This window comes from Mustelus asterias, chromosome 17, assembly GCF_964213995.1.
Source record: "Mustelus asterias chromosome 17, sMusAst1.hap1.1, whole genome shotgun sequence".
Lineage (NCBI taxonomy): Eukaryota > Metazoa > Chordata > Chondrichthyes > Carcharhiniformes > Triakidae > Mustelus > Mustelus asterias.
The window spans coordinates 59,188,429-59,213,586 of record NC_135817.1 but is presented as its reverse complement, the minus strand read 5'-3'; the positions used below and the strand labels follow the sequence as shown (position 1 = coordinate 59,213,586).

The 25,158-nt window shown below is 40.3% G+C and overlaps 1 protein-coding gene across 3 annotated transcripts in view; it reads right to left on the bottom strand.

Moving 5' to 3' along the window:
- The window catches only part of itsn1 (intersectin 1 (SH3 domain protein)), a 195,894-nt gene that overhangs the window by 127,768 nt on the left and 42,968 nt on the right, over nucleotides 1-25,158 (bottom strand). For all 3 annotated transcript variants that reach the window (XM_078232778.1, XM_078232776.1, XM_078232777.1), the window contains exons 2-11: nucleotides 23,908-23,967; nucleotides 22,058-22,150; nucleotides 17,713-17,776; nucleotides 14,422-14,579; nucleotides 14,066-14,245; nucleotides 10,350-10,455; nucleotides 7,181-7,290; nucleotides 4,586-4,649; nucleotides 2,606-2,743; nucleotides 1,029-1,132 (exon numbers count right to left, since the gene is read on the bottom strand). In XM_078232778.1, coding sequence (XP_078088904.1) covers nucleotides 1,029-1,132; nucleotides 2,606-2,743; nucleotides 4,586-4,649; nucleotides 7,181-7,290; nucleotides 10,350-10,455; nucleotides 14,066-14,245; nucleotides 14,422-14,579; nucleotides 17,713-17,776; nucleotides 22,058-22,150; nucleotides 23,908-23,935 — 1,045 coding nt within the window. In that variant the 5' untranslated portion in view covers nucleotides 23,936-23,967. The remainder of the gene's footprint in view (nucleotides 1-1,028; nucleotides 1,133-2,605; nucleotides 2,744-4,585; nucleotides 4,650-7,180; nucleotides 7,291-10,349; nucleotides 10,456-14,065; nucleotides 14,246-14,421; nucleotides 14,580-17,712; nucleotides 17,777-22,057; nucleotides 22,151-23,907; nucleotides 23,968-25,158) is intronic.

Below are 25,158 nucleotides of genomic sequence, written 5' to 3'. Positions count from 1 at the left end.
TTGTACTGCAAACCCCATCAGTTTTTTAAAAATAGTCTTCCACTCAGCTTCCCAGTGCTGCTGATGACTTCAAAGATCAGGCATCAGTTTGGGTGGGACAGGTTCCTTACACCAGGTGAATTATATACTGTCGTAAGTCTCAATAGCCTTCTGATAATCAGGAACCCAATTATGCTTAGTTCTTGAAATGAAGGCATTATTAAGATTTATACAAGTTCATCTGATATTTTCTATATAATTTCATTAGCTTTGTTTTTAATCGGCCTGCGGTGTTGTCCTAGGAATCTACATCGTCCAATTTTCCTGACCTTAGATAGCATTAAACATACTTAAAAGCAAAGCATAGTTTATGTTTATCTTTGTAAAAATAAAAAGTATCACCTCACATTGACATGGAATTGCATCTGCTGCTTTTTACTGCATTCTCTAACTTATCAATATCCCTTTGCAGTTTCCTTTTCTAAAGAATTAAGTATACCTCCAATTTTGTTATGTACAAATTTCCAAACTGCTCAACCTTGGCCTATATCCAAAATCACCAGTAGTGTAAACAGAAGTGGCCCCTAAGCTGATTCCTGTGGGATTAAAAACTGCCCTCAACTCCTATTTTTGTTTTCTCCTTTCAAACCAATTTAACACCATCCAACATAATTGGCGCATGTAATAAATGGAAGATACAGCCCACGATTTTGATGAAAATAAAATGTACCTCCCATTAATCTCCCATTGCAACTCCCCCTCCCCCCACTTTTTCCCAGATGATGGAACAACCCAAGGTACTCGTTGGTAACCAAGAGTAGTTCAATATGTTTACTTCTGTAGGCCATCTTTCACTTTGCCCCACTACAAAACTAAAATCCAAATTGAGGAAAAGGAAATCTCCAGTAGGCTGTCAAGCAAGGTGACAAGAAATTTGTCTCAACAGGAATGAGGAGGAATACTAGACGATTGGTGTCCACGAAATAGGTGGAAATGGAAGCAAGATGTAGTTCACACTGAAAATACTCCGCACCAGTAAGATAATTTACCAGGCAATTTCCTTTCAGTTTCCTCTTCTTGTGGTTCTTCAGGTACCCTTTGATCAATACTCAATGAACTTCCTGTAGACATTCCACTACCAGACCTGGCTCTTCTGCAATATTCAAATAGAACTGTTGGACTGTAACATCTAAGTGATTTCAAAGCAAGGAGTTAAATACAATTCATTGTATGCAGTCGATACAAAAAAACACTCCACAATAACAAATAATCTCTTACTAATTTAAACACAAAATTCATTTTCTTCCTCGATGAAGCAAAACTATTTTAGACAAACGCTTTGCTAAATATAGTGCAGTGACTTAAAGCAAAACGCACTGGGTTTCCAGCACCATGCATCAGAATCGTAGGATGTAATCTGGCAGTGCAATTTATCTTTTACTGGATTGCATCGTGCTATGAGTCAGCTGTGGCTCAACGGCTGGCATTCTTGCCTCTGAGTCACAAAGTTGAGCGTTCAAGTCCCATTCCAGGACTTGACACAAAATCAACCAATTCAGTACCGAGGGAGTGCCAAGCCGTCCGAAGAGCTGCCTTTTGGATGAAACATTAAATCAAAGTCCCATTTCCACCCCCCACCCACAGGTAAGGTAGCCCTAAAAAGATTCCACACCAGTATTTTGAAGAGTGGTGGTGTTATTCCTGGTGCCCTGGCCAATACTTAGCCCTCAACTATCAGCACAGAAACAGATTAGCTGGTCATTATCGGCTGTGGAAGCTTGCTGTGTGCAAATTAGATAGTAAGAAGTTTAACAACACCAGGTTAAAATCCAACAGGTTTATTTGGTAAACCTGTTGGACTTTAACCTGGTGTTGTTAAACTTCTTACTGTGTTTACCCCAGTCCAACGCTGGCATCTCCACATGCAAATTAGATGCCATGTTTCCTATATTACAACAATGACTACACATTAAAAAGGTAGCTGTAAACTTAGATGTAGAGCTGTTTGAAAAGCAAGTTTATTTTTCATGTTGGTCCAGCAACTGAAGATCTGGCACTTCCTCACATGGAAGCAGGCAGAGAGAATCAGTTAACTTGTGCTCTCTTTCATGCCTTCAAGTGACCAGCATTCAGTGACACTGATTAAGACCAATGAAGTAGGTTGATTTCCCCTTCTGTCAAATTGGATAAGGTATGGCGACATTTCCAAACAACACTCCATATGGTATAAATGTGATCAAGGTTATGTTTAAGATTAGAGGCTAGATTTAAATATAGTATGTACCGTATGCTCAACTAGAATAGTCACAAATCTCATTCCTCTGTTCAATTTGTCATCAATTAATGTCCAAATCTCTTAGTTTAAATTTCAGACCTCAACTACATATCTTAATTCAGAAACAACTTTCCATCATAACCATTAAATTAGTCAAGTAATCATAAATTCAAATTGACATATGACCAATTTTCTTTCTAAGTTTGATCTGAACCACAAACAAATCACAAACTAGTCTACAACAGTGTAGTGTGTAACAGAACATTAGCCTTTTTAAAATCTCAGCTAAAACAACTGGAGCTACCACATTACCAGAAGTTGTATCAATTTAACTATCTAAAGGCAACTCACCTGAACGTTGGTGGAATCAAATCTCGAGTCAGCACAGGAGGCAATGGCTGCCCAGACATAGCCATGTCAATTAAGTGCATAGCCAGAATGAATTCCTCTGCCGTAAGTTTCCCATCTTGATCTATGTCAGAAAGGTTCCTGTAGGGAATTAAGAGGAGATTTGTTGGGAGGTGGAGAATGAAATAGGCCTACATAAAATGTGGAGATGCCGGCATTGGACTGAGGTGGGCACACAACACCAGGTTAAAGTCCAACAGGTTTATTTGGTATCACGAGCTTTCAGAGTGCTGCTCCTTCATCATTACCCACTCACCCGATGAAGGAGCAATGCTCCAAAAGCTCATGATACCAAATAAACCTGTTGGAATTTAAACTAGTGTTGAGACTTCTTACTCTACATAAAAATAAAATTTGTAAAACAAATTTAATAGCTTTAACCAGCTTTTGGTGACCTGATGAATATGTTTCACTGGAGGTATTTTTTAAACCCTACCACACCCATCCTTATCTCCGTAAAACGTTTACCCCAAGGTTTTATATCTCTAAAGTCAGGATTAGAATCTGCATAAACAGTACCCACAGAAGCTCTTCCCTCGGGGTTTTTCCCCCTCATAGAAACACAGCTACGAAGAGAAGCCTGGAGTATCAAGACAGTTGAGGCTGCAATTCCACATTCTTTCTGATATCTACAAGGCAGTCAGGAATGTGTTGGAATACTCATCACTTGTCTGGATGAGCGCAAATCCATCAACACTCAGGGAACCTGACAGCATCCAAGACAAAGCAGCTCCCTTGTTCAATACCCCACCCGCTGTCTGAAGCATTCATTCCCTCCACCAGTAGCAGACTGCAGTGTGCACCATCTACAAGATTCATTACTGCAACTCACAAGGATTTCTTTGACAGTACCTTTCAAACTCTATCTCCACACACAATAACCAAGAAATTTTGTGCATGAAGCTCATGCATACAATTACGACTATCCAAGCACTTTTCACACAGAATCTTTACTGCCACCAAATGAGCCTTTCATCACATGATAGCCAGCTGGATTTGAATACAGGTTCTGAGTGAAAGATTCATCTGAACTACAGAAGATTGATTTTAATAAATGGTTTAAAGACGATAAAAAATGTTCCAATGATGCAACATTCAGCCACACAGTTGTAAAACATTATCAATTTTAGACCTGGATACCTCATACAGCTAGTTCAAAATCTGAGTTGTTCTATATAGAGGGAGGTACGGAGTGGAAGCTTGATACTTCTATGGAAGGGAGTGGGAAATTAAAGCACTGCTCATCCTGTTAGCAATTACAGACAGGAGCAAACTGTATACTTCTACTTAGCAGGTGTATTCTTAATGACCTGCTTACCTGGCACCCCATCCACAAACATTCATTCCCTCCACCATAGTGACAGCAGTGTGAACCAACTACAAGATACACTGCAACTCACCAAGGTTTCTTAAATAGCACCGGCCGAACCCATGACCTCTGGCCTCCAGAAGGACAAGTGCAGCAGACACATAAGAACACGATCACCTGAAGTTCCCCTTCAAGCCAAACACCATCTTGACTTGGAAATATATCGCTATTCCTTCACTGTCACTGAGTCAAAATCCTGGAACTCCCTCCCTAGCAGCACTGCGGGTGCACCTACACCACAAGGACTGCAGAGGTTCAAGAAGACAGCTCACCACCATCTTCTCAAGGGCAATTAGGGATGGGCAATAAATAATGGCCTAGCCAGCAACACCCACATCCCATGAATGAATTTTTAAAAAAGATGGAGGGGAGAAAATGTGATGAGAGGAGTAAAAGAGATTCTATCCTAAATGATCATCTGTCTTACATCTAGTCACAGATTCAAGCAGCTCAAGCTTCATGCATCATCTCTCTGACAAGTAGATTGTTCAAATTCTCATGCCAGATCTTAGGAAATAATTTGTTTGAAAATGATTTGTTGGGAAAATACTTACCATATGGATGCTAACTGAGCCTGTGGTAAACTGGATTGCATTAAGATGGTTCTTGCTTGTGGACCTGTAAAAATGAAAATGTCTCCATTCAGTATGGTTTACTGCATTGTGAAATGTTTTACATCTTTCATTCATTCCTGTAACTTGACAAATTGCTACTTGGAACAGAGATGCAGGCGATAATATTTTACGACTGTGAAGAGTTCCATCTTCTGCGAAAAAAAGCGACAAAAATGCACTAAATGGAACAAGAAAAAATAAGTGAGCTTGTAATACAAAATCAAAGGGAGAAAAGAAATAATCACTGAATCTTGGCTGCCATTTTTAGCCAAGGCCATTTCTTCTCAGGATCTAAAAATAAGTATGCCATACAGAAAGTGAGATGAATAAGGCAGAAAAACAAAAAAGGGAAAGATTAAGAAAGCAGGAGCTGCAGACAAAAGAGAAAAATAAAAAGCATTTAAGATTAGAAAAAAAGGTGAAAACAAATGATATTACTCATGTACACAAACGGATTATTAGAATAAACCAATAAGTTACAGCTGTTGAACGGATAACATGCTTGAGGATTTTCTGCACCATTTCTAGCACTTGCATTCAAGACATGATTTTACAGAGGAAGCCCCACAAAGTGAGATCAGATTGATGAAAATGAACAACTTTCAGCAGAGTGGAAGTGGAGATGCAATCAGAACGTGGAATGTGCATTGCAATAAGTAGCAATTCGCAAATATAAACTTGAAACAGTGAACTGTTCATTGCTTCAAGATGTTATTTTATGCAAGAACATTGAAAGAATAAAATCCTTCTCAAACGCTTTTGAACAAAAAAAAATGATTTGTGAAGTAGAGGTTAAATTCTTCAAAACTCACCAATTCTCTTCCCCACTCCTCATACACCACCCCATTCCTGGACAAAGAGATAACCGTCTGCACCAACAGCCTCTCTGACCTACAGAGTTCCTAAAAACGTATCCATTAATTGGACAAACAGGACAGCATGATGGCACAGTGGTTAGCACTCAATGCCAGGGACTCGGGTTCGATTCCCAGCTTGGACCAGTGTGTGTGGGGAATCTACACATTCTTCCTGTGTCTGTGTGGGTTTCCTCCGGGTGCTCTGGTTTCCTTCCACAGTCCAAAGATGTGCGGGTTAGTTGGATTGGCCATTCTAAAATGCTCCAGGGGGCTAGCTAGGGTAAATGCATGGGGTATGGGAATAGGACCTGGGTGGGATTGTGGTCGGTGCAGGCTCGATGGGCCGAATGGCCTCCTTTTACACTGTGGGATTCTATGATTCTAAATAATTGACAACATGCCTTTTCATGCATTGTGGGAGTACAAGACACCCATTCATTCCCTTTCCTTCATGGTCATTCCAAGGCTAAAGTTGCAAGAAATCACAGGCATGAAAGCCCTCGTCTTTTAATACCATTAAAGAATTACAGGATTCTTTTAAAACCTGAGGTGGGGTAGTTTTGCTTTTTTTAAAAAAAGCTCATTAAGTAGAAACGTCTATTTTAGACAACAGGTCCTTTATCCAGACGAAAGGAATAAATTGAAGGTCAAAGACTTGGCCGGAGCAGTTTCGTTACAATCATTTTCATCTGAATTCCTAGCTAATTTTAAGATCAGAGTAAGAACTTATAGTACCCATCACCACCGCTCTAGAGCGGCCCGAAGATTCAGCCCTTTGTGATGGCTCTGACAAATCTGTGAAATCCTGCAAGCCGACATGGTCAGAGGGGATACAAGCCCTGGAATGGATGGATTGCATTCTCAGATTATTGAAAATTCAGGAAGAGGTACAGCAGAGGTACCATTTTGTATATATGGCAATTTATTAGAAATCGCAAAGACTGAAAAGTGGTTTGTCCCGAGAGTAGTCAAATTAAGGTGGTTAAGGAGTTTGGTATTTGTGCAAACAGATTTGTATCAGATTTCCAACGAGGTTCCAGAAACCAAATAAAATAAAGGCAGATTTGTGGGTATAGAAGGATCAGAATATTAATATAGAAATGGTAGCAGAGTGATTCTGATACTGGACTGGTAAACCAGAGACTTGGTCTAATGACCAAAAATATGAATTGAAATCCTCTCTCGCCAGTTGTGGAATTTAAATTCAATTAGTTAAATAAATCTGGAATATAAAGCAACTTGTAATTGTTTAACCAGTGTAAAAACTCATCAAGTTCATTCTGTCCTTTCTGAAAGGAAATCGGCTATCCTTACCAGTCTGGATGATGAGAGACTCCAGGCCTACATTAATGCAACTGACCCTTAATTGCCCTCTGAAATGGCCTAGCAAGCTACTCAACTGTTAAGGCAGTGGCTCACCACCACCTTCTCAGGGGCAGTTAGGGTCCGTCAATAAATGCTGGCCTTGTCATGAATAAATAAAAAATGTGCAAATCTCAATTTTTAAAAAAATCTTACTTGAGAGATTGAAAATATTTTGCGAAGTGTGAATGGTAAAACAGGGAAAAACAGCAAAGTTATTTCTCATCACTTTCTAGAGAATGCAGTCAAATCTATCCACTGAATTTAATTAGCTTATTAGAATGAAACGGAATGATCCATTTGCTAAAGCTCCTACCTGTTAAATGTCCACTCATTGTTTTATCATGACTGTTGAAAAGTTGTCTGTATTTCAACCTAGATGACTGTGGAACAGCCCATTCTACACCAGCAACCATAGGTGGCACACTAAAATACACCAAAATAAAAAAAAAAGAACAATTAAACAATAACATCCCATGTATTCAATTTTCCCTCATAGCATTTTTCTTGCAAACAATATACTTCAACCAATCCACTGAAAAACATTTATTCAATATATTTCATCTTTTATGCAATAAGTTTAACCAAACTTTATGCTCATTAAATTGCAACACAAACTTCGAAAATAAAACTTACAAGTCAAAATTCATGCTAGTTCTCTGTTAGCATTGTATCTGTAATGCTGCTTGTTCTCTACACTATTCTCTTTTGGCAAGTAATCCTAGTGTGTTATCTGGGCACTTCAAGAGATGTAAAGTCCTAAAAGTTAGTTCTGCCGATCTAATCTTGACTTACCAGAGACACAAAGAAATACTCAGTAGCAAAGCTAGAGAACGAGGGCCTTTTTCGAGTGGTTTCATTTTAGGTGGGCAAACACAGAAAATGCTCTTGTATAGCATACTCCAGAGCATAAGTGCAGGCCCATCTATTCCATTCACACAACAACTTCATAAAATCAGTCATATCATTCGGAGGCTGGTTATCTGCTCCGAGGGTGGGAGAACAGGAATAATAAATGGGAGTTCCACTGGTAACCAACTTAATAGACAATGTCCAAAATAATCACTTGAGGCTAGAATAAAATATCCACAACTAAGAGTCGGTTATAAATTAGTTTTAGTGATACGAGTGGATGAATATTGAGTTCACAAATTTGTGTCCATGTTAAAATGAAGCCCAGCTTTTTTCTTTAAACAATAAATGGAATGATGTATGAACTCAGACATTAACCTACCAACAGTAATTCCTAACTAATAATCTTAACATTCAGAACTGAACCTAAATAAGCCTACTTTTTAAAAGGATAAGGATGGAGGTTTTTCAAACTCATGAGCTGAAGCCAGTTTCCAGCAGGAAATTACACAAATTTCCAATAGGTATCCCAAGTTGGCACTCTGGATTAGAAACCTCGGGGCTTCTTTGCTGCCTTGCCCAGTGGTGCCAACTCCAATTCTGACATTTTCCCCCCCCATCAACAATGGAGATCACAAATCTCCGTTCTTCGTTGGCACACAATCTTTCCCACTGACTGTTTCCATTTGGTGGTCTGTCAAGGTTGGCTTGAAGAAATCCTGGTCATGACAGTTAAGCAGCAGCTTTTAAAACTTCATTTGTTTACTCTAGGATAGCTTGTGGTTCAATGTGCACTGTTACTTTCCTTTTGGTTTAAGAATAGGTGATTGGTGGAACATTTAGCTGGAGGTTCTTGGCCACAGTCATCAAGATTTATCATGAAATACCCAAGCAGGATATCATAGTACCTTCCTATCAAAAATTAATTCAGAACCCTTCGCCTTCAATTTGAAATCTTAGTTTTAAAATTAGTTCAATACTTCTTCACAACATCCAATCATCAAAGTATTAACTATTGTTGGTAACAGCATTGTGATTGACAGCGGTCCCTCGATTTGAGGATAACTTTGACCTAGGATCGCGACTTTCGCGCATGAGTTATGTGGCTCAACAGGCTAATTCTTGACTTGCAGACATTTGGACACATGGGGTAGGACCTCCCATTGAGGTAGTGGGATTCAGAGACCAGGATTTGCTTCCATTTTTTTTCCCTTCCTTACTGCTACTCTGCCTCATCATCAAGATGGTGGGTCTTAAAAGCATGATACAACCTGATGGACAAGTTGTCGCCAGTCTCAATGATTGCTGGCAAGCTCTCCAAAGCCATTAATTCAATGCTATCACACTTCAAAGCAAGCTTCAGAGTATCTTTGAAGCGTTTTCTTTGCCCTCATCCAGAAATCACTCAATCAAAAATAATCCTGACCCATTTTCACTGCTCATCCTCCCCAATACAGTACAATAAACTTGCAAACAAGCAAGTCTCATATTCAAGAGAAGAAAGAAGCAATCATTTTAAAGTCTCAAATTGTAACATCCAGCCTCAATTTAAAAAATCCTATCCACTGAGCAAGTTAATATTGTTCAGGTTGCTTACACTAGTTGCATTTGGGCAAAAAAATAAATTGCATTATTTTTCACATATACACATTTCACCCAATAATATGATCAATTTTTTGGATGCTTCCTTTTAATCATGAATTTTCCTGTGACAAGGACCACACAGTAAGAAGTCTCACAACACCAGGTTAAAGTCCAACAGGTTTATTTGGTATCACAAGTTTTCGGAGTACTGCCCCTTCATCAGGTGAGTGGGCCGCTCACCTGATGAAGGGGCAGTGCTCCGAAAGCTCGTGCTACCCAGTAAACCTGTTGGACTTTAACCTGGTGTTGTGAGACTTCTTACTGTGCCTACCCCAGTCCAATGTCGACATCGCCACATCAAGGACCACGCAGTGTATTAGCTGAATGATTTCCTCTCATTGATTCATTTTAGTTAAGCACAGACACATGCAATATGCTAGGCAAATAACATTAATGTTTTAATCATCATCTCTCAGCACACCGCATACTTTTCTTTCATACTCTTGAAGTCCTTCCTACTTTGTTTGAAACATAGTACTGCAATGTCATCCCACAGTCCCTTGTCAGTGTAATGCAGTGTTTCTGCACAAAACATAATCAGCATACACTACGCCCTTATCAGAAGCAGCAATGAGTCATACATTTGAGAACATTAACACCCAGGTGCAAACCTGAAAAATAGACCCAAAACAGCTTCCCATATTATATGCAACTAGATTATATTTCTATTGTTGCTTATTAAAAGCAGAATTTAAATCGTATCTATGCTTGTGAATTGTGTTAGTGAAGCATTAAGTTTGCTTCGGGAAGGATTGAAAAAGATTACCAAAATTAACTGAATTTGAAAAAAAAATCAAATTGGAGAGGTCAAGATGTGATTGGCATTTTGTTCCCTGATCATTAAACAAGAGCTCCATCTAGAAACGATAGCATCATTTGAGCTTTGTTTTGATTTTTCAGGCGAATAAAGCAACTTGTACCATGTCTCAGTGATACAAAAAACAAATTACATGAGTGTAAATGAAATGAAACTTAGGAGAGTAACTCACTTGACGTTTCCTATGTCAAACGACTGTGCCTTTTGCAGTTTTGTTCCATTAGCTTGACTGATCGATGCAGAGCGACTGAAGGAAGAACTCTTTGGCAACGTGGCTCCTGGATATTTAAAACAAATTATTAAGTTCGCAATCATTTTTTTCCCATCATTCAATACCCTAAACCACCCTACCTTAATTATTACCCATTTACACCCCAATTTTTTCATGTACAACTTAGCATCTCACTATTCTTCTTTCGTCTCCCCTCCCTCCCTCCTATTCATTGATAAACATTAACCCACTGCAGATGCTGTCCTCTCGAACTTAATTCCAAATGTCATGCACCTTATCTCACTGTCTGCTTTCAAAAACATTAAAAGTATTTCTTAAAAACAGCTGCACTGTTGGTCAGCTTCCCTATTTCTCCATCACACCCTTGGCATCTTTTGCTGCATCCTCCTTAACACAAAGCACTTTGAGACATCGTCCTGCACACCAAAAGCATTATTCAAATATAGTGGGTCATGTCATCCTTTTGTCATTGCTGGGGAGAACATGAACGACGGAACAGCTTTTCACCCAATTCCTCGTATCCTTTGATCAACGCTATTCACATCGGACGTTCTAACTCTTTGCACATCAGGTTCATTAACAGGCAAAGCAATGCCTTAAAATGATTACGTGAGAGCCAGCAATCAATTGTGAATTTATCCCCAATCCTTAAGGAATTATTCACACAAGAAGAAAAGTGAAAGGAGAACATGGAAGATATCTAGAGAATTAGAAATGGGAATGTATAAGAACTTGTTGAAATTTGAGCATGAACAAGTATCGTTGGGCAAGTTATTCCTGAGTCTGGGGCAACTATTTCAGGTCTGGCAGATTTTGACACATATATTAACTTGGATGCAGAAGCTGAATGCAAACTGGTAAAGTAAAGTAGAGGAGAGAAAACTAGGAAAGGTAATTTATTTTGAGCAGGCTACTCAGGAACAAGTTGCACAATATACTTAAATTAAAACAGAAAATGCTGGAAAAACTCAGCACGTTTGACAGCATCTGTGGAGAGAAAAACAGTTAACATAGACTCTGAATGACTCTTTGAAATGTTAACTCTTTCTCCCTCCACCGATGCTTCCAGGCTTGCTTTCCCAGCATTTTGTTTTTATTTCAGTTTTCCAGCATCTGTGGTATTCTGCTTTTATTTTAGTGTACAATATACATAAATAGGAAGATTTTAAGTATTGCAAATAAGAAAGAATACTGGTACACTGCAAGAAAACAGAATGCACAGTGAGTTACTGTGTACCTACCAGTGGTAAAAGAGGAAAGACAGTGGGTAGGCTGAGGGGACTGATTGGAAGGAATAGTGAAGAAATGAAAGTTGGATTTCATTTAAATAGCTAAACACAAAGTTGAAAGTTCTGGATGATTTGGGATTAAATGTGCCCAGTCTTTGAAAATTGGGAATCAATAAAACAAATGGAATGATGAATCCCGTCGGCGGGACCTTGTTGATGGCAAGTTCCTTGTAGTGCATTCACTGGCGGCTGATGATGGGATCAGGAACACTACTGAACCAGCCAATGGAACACAGGATCAAATTAGTAAATGGCAAAGATGTTAGGAACTCTGCCAAACAAAAGACTGCTCACAATATTGAGATGATTACATGTCAGGTCATGAGACAAGAGCTCTGCATCACTTAAACAATTGGAGGCCATGATGCAGACTGTGGAAGGAAAAGTGTAGGGTTTTTTTAGATGAATAAACTGAGATGGCCAAATGACCTACTTTATCTACTCTGTATATCATTTAATTTGATTTACTATTGTCACATGTAGTGAAAAGTATTGTTTCTTGCGCACTATACAAAGCATGCCGTTCATAGAGAAGGAAAGGAGAGGGTGCAGAATGTAGTGTTTCAGTCAAAGTTAGGATGGAGAGAAAGATCAACCTAATGCAAGGTAGGTCCACTCAAAAGCCTGATGGCAGCAGGGAAGAAGCTGTTCTTGAATTGGTTGGTACGTAACTTCAGACTTTTGTATCTTCTTCCCCGACGGAAGAAGTTGGAAGAGAGTATGTCCAGGGTGTGTGGGGTCCTTAATTATGCTGGTTGCTTTGCTGAGACAGCAGGAAGTGTAGACAGAGTCAAAGGATGGGAAGCTGGTTTGCTTGATGGACTGGGCTGCATTCATGACCTCCTGTAGTTTCTTGTGGTCTTGGACATAACAGGAGCAATACCAAGGTGAGACACAGCCAAAAAAAATGCTTTCTATGGTGCATCTGTAAAAGTTGGTGAAAGTCGTAGCAGACATGCCAAATTTCCTTGGCCTCCTGAGAAATTAGAGGTGTTGGTGGGCTTTCTTAACTATAGCAACAGCGTGGAGGGACCAAGACAGGTTGGTGGTGATCTGGACACCTAGAAACTTGAAGCTCTCGACCATTTCCACTTTGTCCCCATTGATATAAACAGCGGCATGTCCTCCACTACATTTCCTGAAGTTGATGATTATCTTCTTCGTTTTGTTGACATTGAGGGAGAGATTATTGCCATCGCACCAGCTTCTCTATCTCTTTCCTTTACTCCGTCTCACCACTGCTTACGATCCAACCCACTGCAGTGGTGTCATCAGCAAACTTGATAATCGAGTTGAAGGGGAATTTAGCCACTAAGTCATTGGTGTATGCAAACAGCACTAAGATTTAAGCCTTTCATTCGTAAGCAAAACAAATATATAACACACCTCATTGATGGCCTCCTGTGCTCGATTGGCCATTCATGATCATGCAGGCTACTTGAAAGAATTATCCACTTAACACACCCCTTTTCCCATAGCTGTGCAAATTTCTCCTTCGTAAGTTTATTACAACTCCCTTTTGAAAATTACTGTTAAATCTGCTTCCACCATTTTTCAGGAGCAGTAAATCAGTAAAAAAAAATTCTCCCCCAAATTTTTTGTGAATTAAATCGGTGTTCTCTGGTTACCGAGCTATTTTGCCAATCAGAAAAATAATGGGAACAGTTTGTAACAAAACCATTCAATTTTGAATATCTCTATGAACGTTCCTTGCTCCAAACCAAACCATCACAGTTCATCTAGTCTCCCACATAACTGAGGTCCCCTATCCTGCCCCTATTCTGGTTAATCCCATCTGCACCCTTACCAAGACCGTGACTTCCTTTCTAAAGTGTGGTGGCCAGGATTAGCCAGTGTTCTAGCTGAGGCTTAACCACTGATTGATAAATGTTAATCTTAACTTCCTTGCTTTTGTACTCTGCCATCTGTTTCATAAATAGAGGCACAATGTTAAATAATTTTATTTTGGGGGAAGCTTGCCTACTTGGAAATAAAGGAGATTATCGAACTGATGTTTTCAAGTTGATGCAAGCAACTTGTTCCATTAAGAAATGATGTCCAAAAATAGGATATGTTGAAATACTAAAAAGGCAAGTCAGATAGGACTTCTTTCCCCCACTCAAGGGCAATACAGCTGTGCAATAACAAGGAAGCCAATGAAGCAGACAGTATAAACAGGTTAAAGGGACAACTGGATGCATTTCTGAAGAGAAAATTGATTCAGGGACAAAATGAGAAGGAAGCTGGAGCTGATCCATGAGAAAGGATCAGGATTCACCCAATTGATGTTTCTCCTGTTTTCAAAGTTCTTGCTGCGTAATGCCCACTCTTCAATAAACTGCACTTGGTTCACAGAATTACACTCACCTGTATGAGCAAAGGCAGGTAGAGGCTGCACCATAGGAGGTGCTCCGTTGGCTAGTGGAGGAACTCCTGCCGTAGGAACAGAAGACACTAATGGCGGTGACATGCCCACCACTGGCATTGGTGCCATTGACAAAGGTGCTACTGCTCCCATGGAGGACATTGCTGAAACATTACCAATACCTTAATGGGGAGAAAAAAAATACTGTTGTTAATATATGATATAATATAACTAAAAAAAATAATCACATTGCGTTCACAAAAATGAAGCCAGGAATTTGCAGAAAGTCGATATCTAAAGTTGCGATCAATTGAAATGAAAACTGAAAAGTTATGTTGTAAAACAACGCGATACTAACCAAATCCTGCTGTTGAAATGGCTACTGGCAATTGTTTCATGATGGGAGGCAATGCAGAGGGAAGCTGATGACCCTGCAGTTTTAGCTTAATCAGTTTCATGGCTATAGAAAACTCCATCTGATCCATCTTTCCATCATTATTCAAGTCAGCCAGAGCCCTTTAAAAAGAAACAGAACATTAAAAACTGGTCTGACATGTTTTACAGTCATTGCAAATGTGGAATACGCAGCAGGTCTGACAGCATCTGGTGAGAGATAAACAGAATTTAATGTGATGAAAAGTGTATACGGGATGTAGGAAGGAGCTTAAGAAGGAAATTAGGAGAGCGAGAAGGGGTCATGAGAAGACCTTGGCGGGTAAGATTAAGGAGAATCCCAAGGCTTTCTACAAATATGTCAAGAGTAAAAGGATGAGATGTGAAGGCATAGGACCCTTAAAAGGTGAAGGGGGAAAAGTTTGTGCGGAACCGTTAGAAATGGCGGAGGTGCTTAATGAATACTTTACCTCGGTATTCACGGTGGAAAGGGATCTGGGTGGTTGTACTGCTGGTTTGCGGTGGACAGAAAGGATCGAGCATGTGGACATAAAGAAAGAGGATGTGTTGGAACTATTGAATGGCATCAAGGTTGGTAAGTCGCCGGGACCGGATGGGATGTACCCCAGGTTACTGTGGGAGGCGAGGGAGGAGATTGCGGAGCCTTTGGCGATGATCTTTGCATCGTCGATGGAGATGGGAGAGGTTCCGGAGGATTGGAGGATTGCAGATGTGGTCCCTATATTCAAGAAAGGGAACAGGGACAGCCCGAGAAATTACCGACCGGTGAGTCTAACCTCAGTGGTTGGTAAGTTGATGGAGAGGATCCTGAGAGACAGGATTTATGATCATCTAGAGAAGTTTAGTATGATCAAAAGTAGTCAGCACGGCTTTGTCAAGGGCAGGTCGTGCCTTACGAGCCTGGTTGAGTTCTTTGAAAATGTGACCAAACACATTGACGAAGGAAGAGCGGTGGATGTGGTCTATATGGACTTCAGCAAGGCGTTCGATAAGGTCCCCCATGCAAGACTTCTTGAGAAAGTGAGAGGGCATGGGATCCAAGGGGCTGTTGCCTTGTGGATCCAGAACTGGCTTGCCTGCAGAAGGCAGAGAGTGGCTGTGGAGGGGTCTTTCTCTGCGTGGAGGTCAGTGACCAGTGGAGTGCCCCAGGGATCTGTTCTGGGACCCTTGCTGTTTGTCATTTTCATAAATGACCTGGATGAGGAAGTGGAGGGATGGGTTGGTAAGTTTGCTGACGACACCAAGGTAGGTGGTGTTGTGGATAGTTTGGAGGGATGTCAGAAGTTGCAGCGAGACATAGATAGAATGCAAGACTGGGCGGAGAAGTGGCAGATGGACTTCAACCCGGATAAGTGTGTAGTGATCCATTTTGGCAGATCCAATGGGATGAAGCAGCAGTATAATATGAAGGGTACCATTCTTAGCAGTGTAGAGGATCAGAAGGACCTTGGGGTCCGGGTCCATAGGACTCTTAAATCGGCCTCGCAGGTGGAGGATGCGGTCAAGAAGGCGTACGGCGTACTGGCCTTCATTAATCGAGGGATTGAGTTTAGGAGTCGGGAGATAATGCTGCAGCTTTATAGGACCCTGGTTAGACCCCACTTGGAGTACTGCGCGCAGTTCTGGTCACCTCATTACAGGAAAGATGTTGAAGCCATTGAAAGGGTGCAGAGGAGATTTACAAGGATGTTGCCTGGATTGGGGGGCATGCCTTATGAGGATAGGTTGAGGGAGCTTGGTCTCTTCTCCCTGGAGAGACGAAGGATGAGAGGTGACCTGATAGAGGTTTACAAGATGTTGAGAGGTCTGGATAGGGTAGACTCTCAGAGGCTATTTCCAAGGGCTGAAATGGTTGCTACGAGAGGACACAGGTTTAAGGTGCTGGGGGGTAGGGACAGAGGAGATGTCAGGGGTAAGTTTTTCACTCAGAGGGTGGTGGGTGAGTGGAATCGGCTAACGTCGGTGGTGGTGGAGGCAAACTCGTTGGGGTCTTTTAAGAGACTTCTGGATGAGTACATGGGATTTAATGGGATTGAGGGCTATAGATAGGCCTAGAGGTAGGGATATGATCGGCGCAACTTGTGGGCCGAAGGGCCTGTTTGTGCTGTGGCTTTCTATGTTCTATGTTCTATGAAAAGTCACAGGCTTAAAATGTTAACTGTTTCACTCTCCTCAAATGCTGCTAGACCAAGTATTCCCAGCATTTTGTGTTTGTAATAAGACTACAGGCATTTGCAGTATTTTGGTTTTTCGCTGGCAATTTTACTACTATAGTTTCAATCACAATCCAAATATTTCCACAAGCTCACAAAAGATCCTGAATGCAGCTTTTGTACAGGTGTTTCATGCAGGAGCTGGAAAATTTGATGTAGAACATCTTTAGTTATTCCCCTTGTTCTTCAACTATAATGAATCATAAACCCGAGTTATACAAAACATCCATTGTCTACAACACTTTTACTTTAGGCATCTACGTGCTGGATGAATGATACATCAAGGGCATAAAAAACCAGAACAAAAACACTTGGTCAAGAATTAGAATAATCTTATATTGAAGTGTTAGTAAGTAATTTAGAACCAAGTAAAAGATATTGAGAGACCAAGCCCTTTGATATCTTTGGCTTATAGTTTAGCTCCCTGCTTTATCATTTATGCTCATGAATTTTCCTAAACTTTTCTAACAAGAACAAAAAATGTCACCTTCCATAGCTTTGGCTTAACACCTTAATTTTTCTGCAATCTCCGGTTACAAATAGAAAAAAAAGTCACCCTCCTGAGGAAGTAACTTTAGCACATAGCCTATTAACAGATTTCACGCCATACATCTCAAGTGATTCTCCTGTCAGGTTTTTAGAAGCACCACTCTGCCCAGATCTTCAGCAATTGACGAACAGACAAATCAACAGCCACGTAGAAAAAGTGGCAAATTATATTCATATTACACATAATATGCAGAGTCTTGTTCCCCTAACTGCTTATGAAAAGGAAAACTTAATACCTATTTAATGCCTGTATGTCAATCCTTTATAACCATGTGGTTTAAGATGGCATTAATTTCTAAGGGCTGTGGAACATTCATTTTTCTTACTGCCCAAATGCCAAATATACAATTGAGAAATATTTTCAACTATCACAGGTTTCTCATCACCATTGATTCATGAATTAACTATGAACAATCCACACATGCGCCATTCAGGAAAATACATTTTAAATTGTCCTTTGAGTAGGAACTTACCATATTTGTGCAAGTATAGGTGGAGGCAATCCAGACTGAAGGAAGAAATTTCGAGCCTGATCACCTGAATTTACAAAGTAAAATGACACTTATAGGTACACCCAATATAAACAATGCATTCCACAAACAAAATGCTTACTACCGATTATAAAAATAAAAACCCGACAAAGGGTTAGAATCTGCTCAATATGTTGATTCTTGACCTGAATTGTACTTCACATTACAACTAATGTTCTGAATAAGTGGATTTGCCAACATCAATTGCTCATGTTGGTGTGCATCACTGTGAAAAACATGCTAATATGTCGTGGGTAAGATGAAGGAAGGTGGGTGAAGGCTCATGTGGAGCATGAACAGCAGCAGAGACCCATTTATATGATGTAAATACCATGTAATACACAGGCATCTAAATCGAACAAGCAATTTTAACAAGTATTTCTAAAGACACTGCATGTTGTATTACAAAATGCTGCCATTTTAACATAGGCACTATTCTCAATCAAAGTTATTCAAACATGAACAGGTGGTCACGGAGGACTGGGACTATAGAGGAAAAGGCCAATGGGAAGAATCATTCCTGTACTCACTTGTCCTAAAACATTAACAGCCACGAGATTACAATGGGATGTCTGTTAAAAGTTATCTCGGGTTTTACTTGCAATGTAATGGCAGAGTTAAATATACACAGTGTTATTAATGTGTTAATTGCTTGGAACTTGTAAGGAGGAAAAAACATCCCATGATCACACAAAACTGCCATAAGTTGCTAGACAACTTACACTGTTCCAAGATTAGTCTAAAAAAAATGACAATTTGCCTTGAATCAGCTAAACAACAGCAGAGACCTCAGAGTAACTCATTTATTGTGTTGCCAGAAATGCTTGTGTTGACTACAAAGGAAACATGACTAATTTTTATTGTTGAAATTAACCAGAGCTGATATTGTTAATGGGTACAAATACAATTTTAAGAAACTTAAGCAATGCCAATATATTGGCCAAGTGCTTCTTCAGCAAAAGTTAGTTTTAAAAAGTAGTTTAATTTCCTGTGGTCTTGCACTTGGGAAGAGTAGCTAAATGGAGCAAAACTGGAGGTGATTTGTTTTAACTTGAGTCACAGCAAGCAGGGTTTTTTAAAAAATACATGCATTTTTACAAAATTAAGTGAATCTATAGGGAGCCTACAGGCCGCATAAACTTTTTTTTAAGATGGGAAAGAGTGAACACCTAAACAGAACCACTGTAAAGAAGGTTTCTAATTAATTAGATATGAGCAAAAGGAAATTGGGAACTGGGAAAGGGTGAGTAGAACTATAATTGGCACTGAAGATGGAGAAGCAAGCTTTTTAAATTTTAGGAAGAAAAAATAGAGCAAGGCTAGGGTGTCGGAGTTTTAGATCTTGTAGTGGTGAGCAAAGACACAATTGCCATTTATTAAATGAGTGGGATAATGTTAACGGAGGGGGGGGGGTTCATTTGGGGGGGGTCCATTTGGGGGGGGGTCCATTTTGGGGGGGGGTCCATTTTGGGGGGTGGGGTCCATTTTGCTTCAATTAGTGGAAATCTTTCCATCTAAAAATTCCCAGTGTAAAAAAAATGAACTGATAACCTAAGCTGCAATTTCCATGAGATAAAGAACAGTTTAGGAAACCACAAAATGTGATGGTAGTGAGAAACCTGTGGCAGGAGTGGCAAAAAAAAATGCTGGGCAAATGTTTATATTTTAAAAATCCCATTTTAAAAGGTTTACATAGGAAATTCCATTCTAAATGTTGATAGTGGTTTTGAAGGTTATGACAACAAAAATTTTGGACAGGAAAAGCATGCCAATCAAAAGTCTTCAAAATAATACGTACTGGATAAAAGTGTGGTCCGACTGATACCACACCAACAAACCTCACCACTAGATCAATTACCATAGCAGCAATGGAAAATTAAGCATGGAAATTAAACTAGACATGTTGTTGTTTATAATTAAAGATTGCAACTAAAAAGAATTTTTCTACAATAAGGTCACAATGAGCTTTTTTTCCCTCTATTCCGTGTAGGTATCCCAGAGAAAGATCAAGAAAAACCATAATCGCACAGCACTTCTGCATCAAAAAAGCCTCCTCAGTTTTTGAACAACCTTGCAACACTTCAGCTTAAAGTGCAGTGCTTATAACCTTGAGAGTTTGCTTTTATTTGTTAAGCCTGCATCAACTCCCATGTGACATTTTAGTGGTCACCAGCACAGGCAGAGTTTCAAGCAAGCTGGATGGAAAGCCAGAGTTTGATGAAAGGAAGCCATTGACAAACTTCTGCAAAATTACAATGGTTGTTATTTAAGTGAAAAGTCAGTCAGTCTTTGAGTTGGGTTTGTTTTGTCAATTTTGAAAACGAGCCAAAATCTGGCGTGGAGCGGTAATTAATTACAACTAAAGCAAAATACTGCCGAAACTGGAAATCTTGTTATTAATCAGGTTTGGTTTTTAAAAAACTAAAAATATTGACAAAGTAACAACTTAATTTTCCATGGATAGTGTTGAATAACAACACTTGTGTACGATTGTCAGTGTATCCATTTTCCAAAGCAACTCAAAAACTGTTTCTTGAAAGAAACCTTGAGAAACCTATTGGTTATTGACATGGCTGGAGATTATTAAAGCGTGTGATCAGTACTTTGGGCAATTTCCCCTCAGTAAATTAAAATGCTCGTGAAAAAAGCTAAGACAAAGCTCGTGTTCATGGATCAACTACAGTCCTCAAGTACAATGTTTCCCTTTGCCACCATTCTTAAAAGGAGATTAAAGATTCTAACAAAAACTATATACTGACTAGCCCCTCAGCTGCTTATTCAATCTCCACTACTCCCCCACTGCCTCAACCCGCAACAATACTGTATACCTCCTCTCAATTTTTTATTCAAAGGCATTTCACACCAACTGTGTTCCTGATTAGGCACCTATACATCACCGCCACCTTCCACCCACTTTTCCCAGTGCTCCCTGTTGGAATCCCTTCAACTGATTTGAATCTCAGATAGCATCTACCCTGGTCAAAGTCACCTCTTGAATTTCTCTGGATTTCAACAGAGTTGACTGATCCATTTACCTCTTCCTGTGCTTCCCCCTGGTGATACACCTCCATGGATCTGCCTCATGATGGTTCAATTTCAACATGTTACAGTCGAGGTAGCAAATTCTCTGCTTTGGCTTCCTGGCCCACCCCAAGTTAAGTTTAAGCATGACATGAGATTTCATACTTAGCCCCTTTACATTGTTTTCTAGACATGCTGTGTCAGCATTGGGATACCCTTTGTATGCTTGCTGATATAACTCAGCTTTACCTCTGTCATGTGACTCCAGACCCACAGCAATGTGGTTGACTCTTAAATGCCCTCTGTAATCGAGGGCAGTTAGGGATAGCTAATAAATGCTGGCCCAGCCAGCGACACTTTCATCCTGTAAATGAATTTTTTAAATATTACCCCAAATTCTGTGTGTTCTGCTGTGCTGTGCAGTCTGACTACCGATAGGCAATAAGCTGACTGATGCCACAAAACCTCTTCCAGTTTGTTAGCAAGGCCAAATTTTGTTTCGGGACAGAATCAGCTTTCTATCTTAAGTCATGCTATCATCCTTTCCCAGCTAGTCTGTCACGTTGAAGTCAAGAGTAATTGACTTTAGATAGTGACCTCAAAGTTGAGCTTCAAATTATACACACACACATTCTCAAGCTACAATTGTTATCACTCAGGCTCAACCACCTCTTCCCTTAAGCTCATCAACACCTATACTAAAAAAAATTAATGACTTCAGGTAAGCTTCTCAAATGCTCTCTGTGCTGGCCTCCCAAAATCAAAGGTGCAAAATCTCCAACACTAGCATCACTTTGCTGAATCAAGTCGTTCCCATTTATCTCACCATCTCACTGCTACCTATTCCTCAGCACACATTTTAAAATCCTCGCACCCATTTTGAAACCCTTCTATGACATCTTCCCTCACAAACTCTGCAACCATTTCCTCCAACCTTGCAATCCAACTGGCACAATCCACTATTCTTACTGTAGTCTTTGCCCCAATCTCTCTCCTGTCATTATGGCAAAAGGGTGAACCATTGTACCACAATGCGCAAAATTCCTTTCCCAAAATGTTCTGCCTCATTTCATCTCGTACCATTTCACGTAGCTTGCTCCAAGCTCGACTCCTCAAACTTGAGCATTAATCACTTTCCTAACTGATGCCCAATTTCTCATTCTCAACAGGAAATTTCCCAATGACAAAGGAGGAGTATAATCAAAAAGAGTAACATTTACTGAAGAATTCAATTGGGAGCATAAGAGCAGATTTGTTTTGTTCTCACCAGTAATCAGTCCACCAATTGGTTTGATACTAAGGAACTGCTGGTCATGCTTGGCTCTTTCTTCCACTGTAATGGCACAGATATCCAGACCCCCTGTTTCAAGAAAACAACCCATCAGTTCATCAATGGATAATTTTCCCCACTGGGTTCGATTACAAAAGTAGTAAAACTCTTTAAACAGCTTCCCCATGGGAAAACAAATGGTCCCTTTAAAACTGCACAAAAATGCAACCATACAAATGGATGAGTTCCAGCATGACATTATTACAATGATCAGCATGCCTTAGATTGTCCCCTCATCTTTCCCCTTTGCTTTTGCAAGGTAAATTTGCACTTTATACCTGCTCTCATCCAAGGCCTCTGGTATAGCTGTACAATATGCATAAAACCAGTTATCCACAGAGAAACCCATCACTTGTGGGAGATAATGAAGATTTCACTCTATTGAAGTTGAACTTAAATATCATGGCTTTGAGCATTAAGGTTTTTTAAATTTCTGAATATTGTGACTTCAGGGCTTCTTGTTCAAACAAGATTTCCAACTTTGAATTATTTGGGGGAAATAATTATTTCACATTTTACTTCAGTAAACTCAGAAAGGAGCACATCTCTTCTGAGATTTGCATTCCCCTGTAATTACATTAGTTTCTCGCCAGCCAAATTGGCTCCTGGTCATGCCAAATCTTGATTTTCAAATTCTTCATCTTTGCTTTCAAGTTCCTTCCTGGCCTTGCCTCTCCCCATCTCTGTAATCTCCTCCAGCCCCAGAACTTTGTGACTTACCTGCACTGCTCAAATTCTGGCCTCTTTGAACATCCCAGATTTTAATTGCTCAGCCACAGATGGCTGTGCCTTCAATTGCCCAGGTCCCAATTCCTTCCCTATATCCCTCCACTGCGTTTTAAGACACTCCTAGAAACCAACCTCTTTGATCGAGCTTTGGGTCATTTAACCTAATATCTGTATGTGAATCAGTGTCATACTTTGTTTTATACAATGTTCCTGTGAAGTGCCTTGGGAGGCTTTATTATGTTAAAAAGTCACCATATAAATAAGATGCTGCTGTGATAAAATGTTATGCTGTTGTTAGGACTTGGGTTAATTAGCTTCAACAAGACAATGGCCCATAACTTCTTGGTTCTCCTGTGTCGCATTTAGGGGTACCCAAATGGTGCGCTGGGGAGATCCCTCTAGGAAGTTCCCATGCAAGGGTTTACCTGGCAAATGCCAACTTCCTCTGGACAATTGTGCTGGGCTGGGAACCACCCAACAGAAGCGATTTAAACTGCTAACTTCAGATAGTCCTGCTAGTTTTACTCTGAAAAAGAGTTAGAAAGCAAAATATCACTTCTATCTCCAGAGTAGCTATTTAAATACCCAGACCAAGCCCTGTGCATACACAACTCCGACCCCTCAAAGAACCCCCTACACCACTCCCAACCAAGCACACAAACTCCACCCAACACCGAACCCCACCCCCCCCAACCTCATGGTTCTGCCCCCCCTCTCGCTACAGCTAGTGCCCTAAAAAGGGGGCATTCCTTTCTTCCCTGTGTCCCAGCTGCTACTCACCATTGCTTAACTGCTCCTGTCTCATCCAGTCTGAGATAGGAAGAACAACTTCTGCCCGAGGGAAGAAAAATCTGAATACACTGGCCACATGTATCTATTTTAAGAGTAAGATGAACAAGCCCTAAATGCAGGCCAGGCACTACCCTCCCTGACCAACGGCTGGGTGCAATGAGAACCAACACATCAAACATTCTTGAAGAGGAGAAATCAGGCATGGAAACATTGAAAGGCTCAAAGCAACAATCAAAGTAACATTTGATATTCTGCAAAGTACTTACCTCCAAAAGCAGTTGGAAACTGAGCCATGCTTCCTTTAGTTTTAACTAGTCAGCAGATGCCTGGAACAGATTAGTAATTATTAGCTGATTGAGCAGATACTGGAGCTTACTGTATGTTATGCAACAGACATCATGTAAACTGTAATTCCACTTCTGATAAATGTGGAATACAAAATTATACAATGAGTCATTATTTGCACATTAACTATGGTAAATTCCAAGTGAAAATAAAGTACAGATTCAAAACTGAAAAAGCTGGGAACATGGAGCAGGCAAGGCAGCATTGATGAAGGGGAAAGATTTAATCTGTCAGATCAATAAATTATCAAAATTTCTGATCGGGGGGGGGAACAAGATTAAAGAGACGGAAATCCTGCCAAAGAGAAAAGCAGAATTTCAAGGTAGGCATTCCTGGAAGAGAAGTGGCACTGAATTAAACAATAATACAAAAGCAAAATACTGTAGATGCTGGAAATTTGAATCTCAACATGTTGAAAATACTTAGCAAGTTTGACAGCGTCAGTGGATACAACAACAGTTAAGTATTTTAGATCGATGACTTTTCATCAGAAATATAGAATCCCTACAGTGCAGAAGGAGGTCATTCGGCCCATCGAGTCTGCACCAACCACAATCCCACTCAGGCCCTATTTCCTTAACCCCATGTACTTACCCTACTAATCCCCTGACATTAAGGGGCAATTTAGCATGGCCAATCCACCTAACCAGCATATCTCTCGAGTGTGGGAGGAAACCTGAGCACCCGGAGGAAACCCACGCAGACACAGGGAGAACGCGCAACCTCCACACAGTCACCCGAGGCCGGAATCTAACCCGGGTCCCTGGCGCTGTGAGGCAGCAGTGCTAACCACTGTACCACCGTGCCGTCCTGAGCCATTGAAACAAACATTTCATTTCAGGTTCCGAGTATCTGCAGTATTTTGCTTTTGTATTAGTGAGGGGCAGATCAGTGGGAGGGGGAGGTGCAATGGTTTAGATCTTTAGTTTCAGTGATAAAAAGATAAAGAAAGACTAAAGATGGTTGAAAAACTGGTGTGGCAAGCAGAGAAAAAGATGAGGATTGCAGAGGTTTCTGTAAATATATCGAGAGTAAACAAAGTGTCCGGAAGTAGTTAATTTTGCAAAGGTACAGAGAGGGACATAGAAATCATAGAAACCCTACAGTGCAGAAGGAGGCCATTCGGCCCATCGAGTCTGCACCGACCACAATCCCACCCAAGCCCCACATGC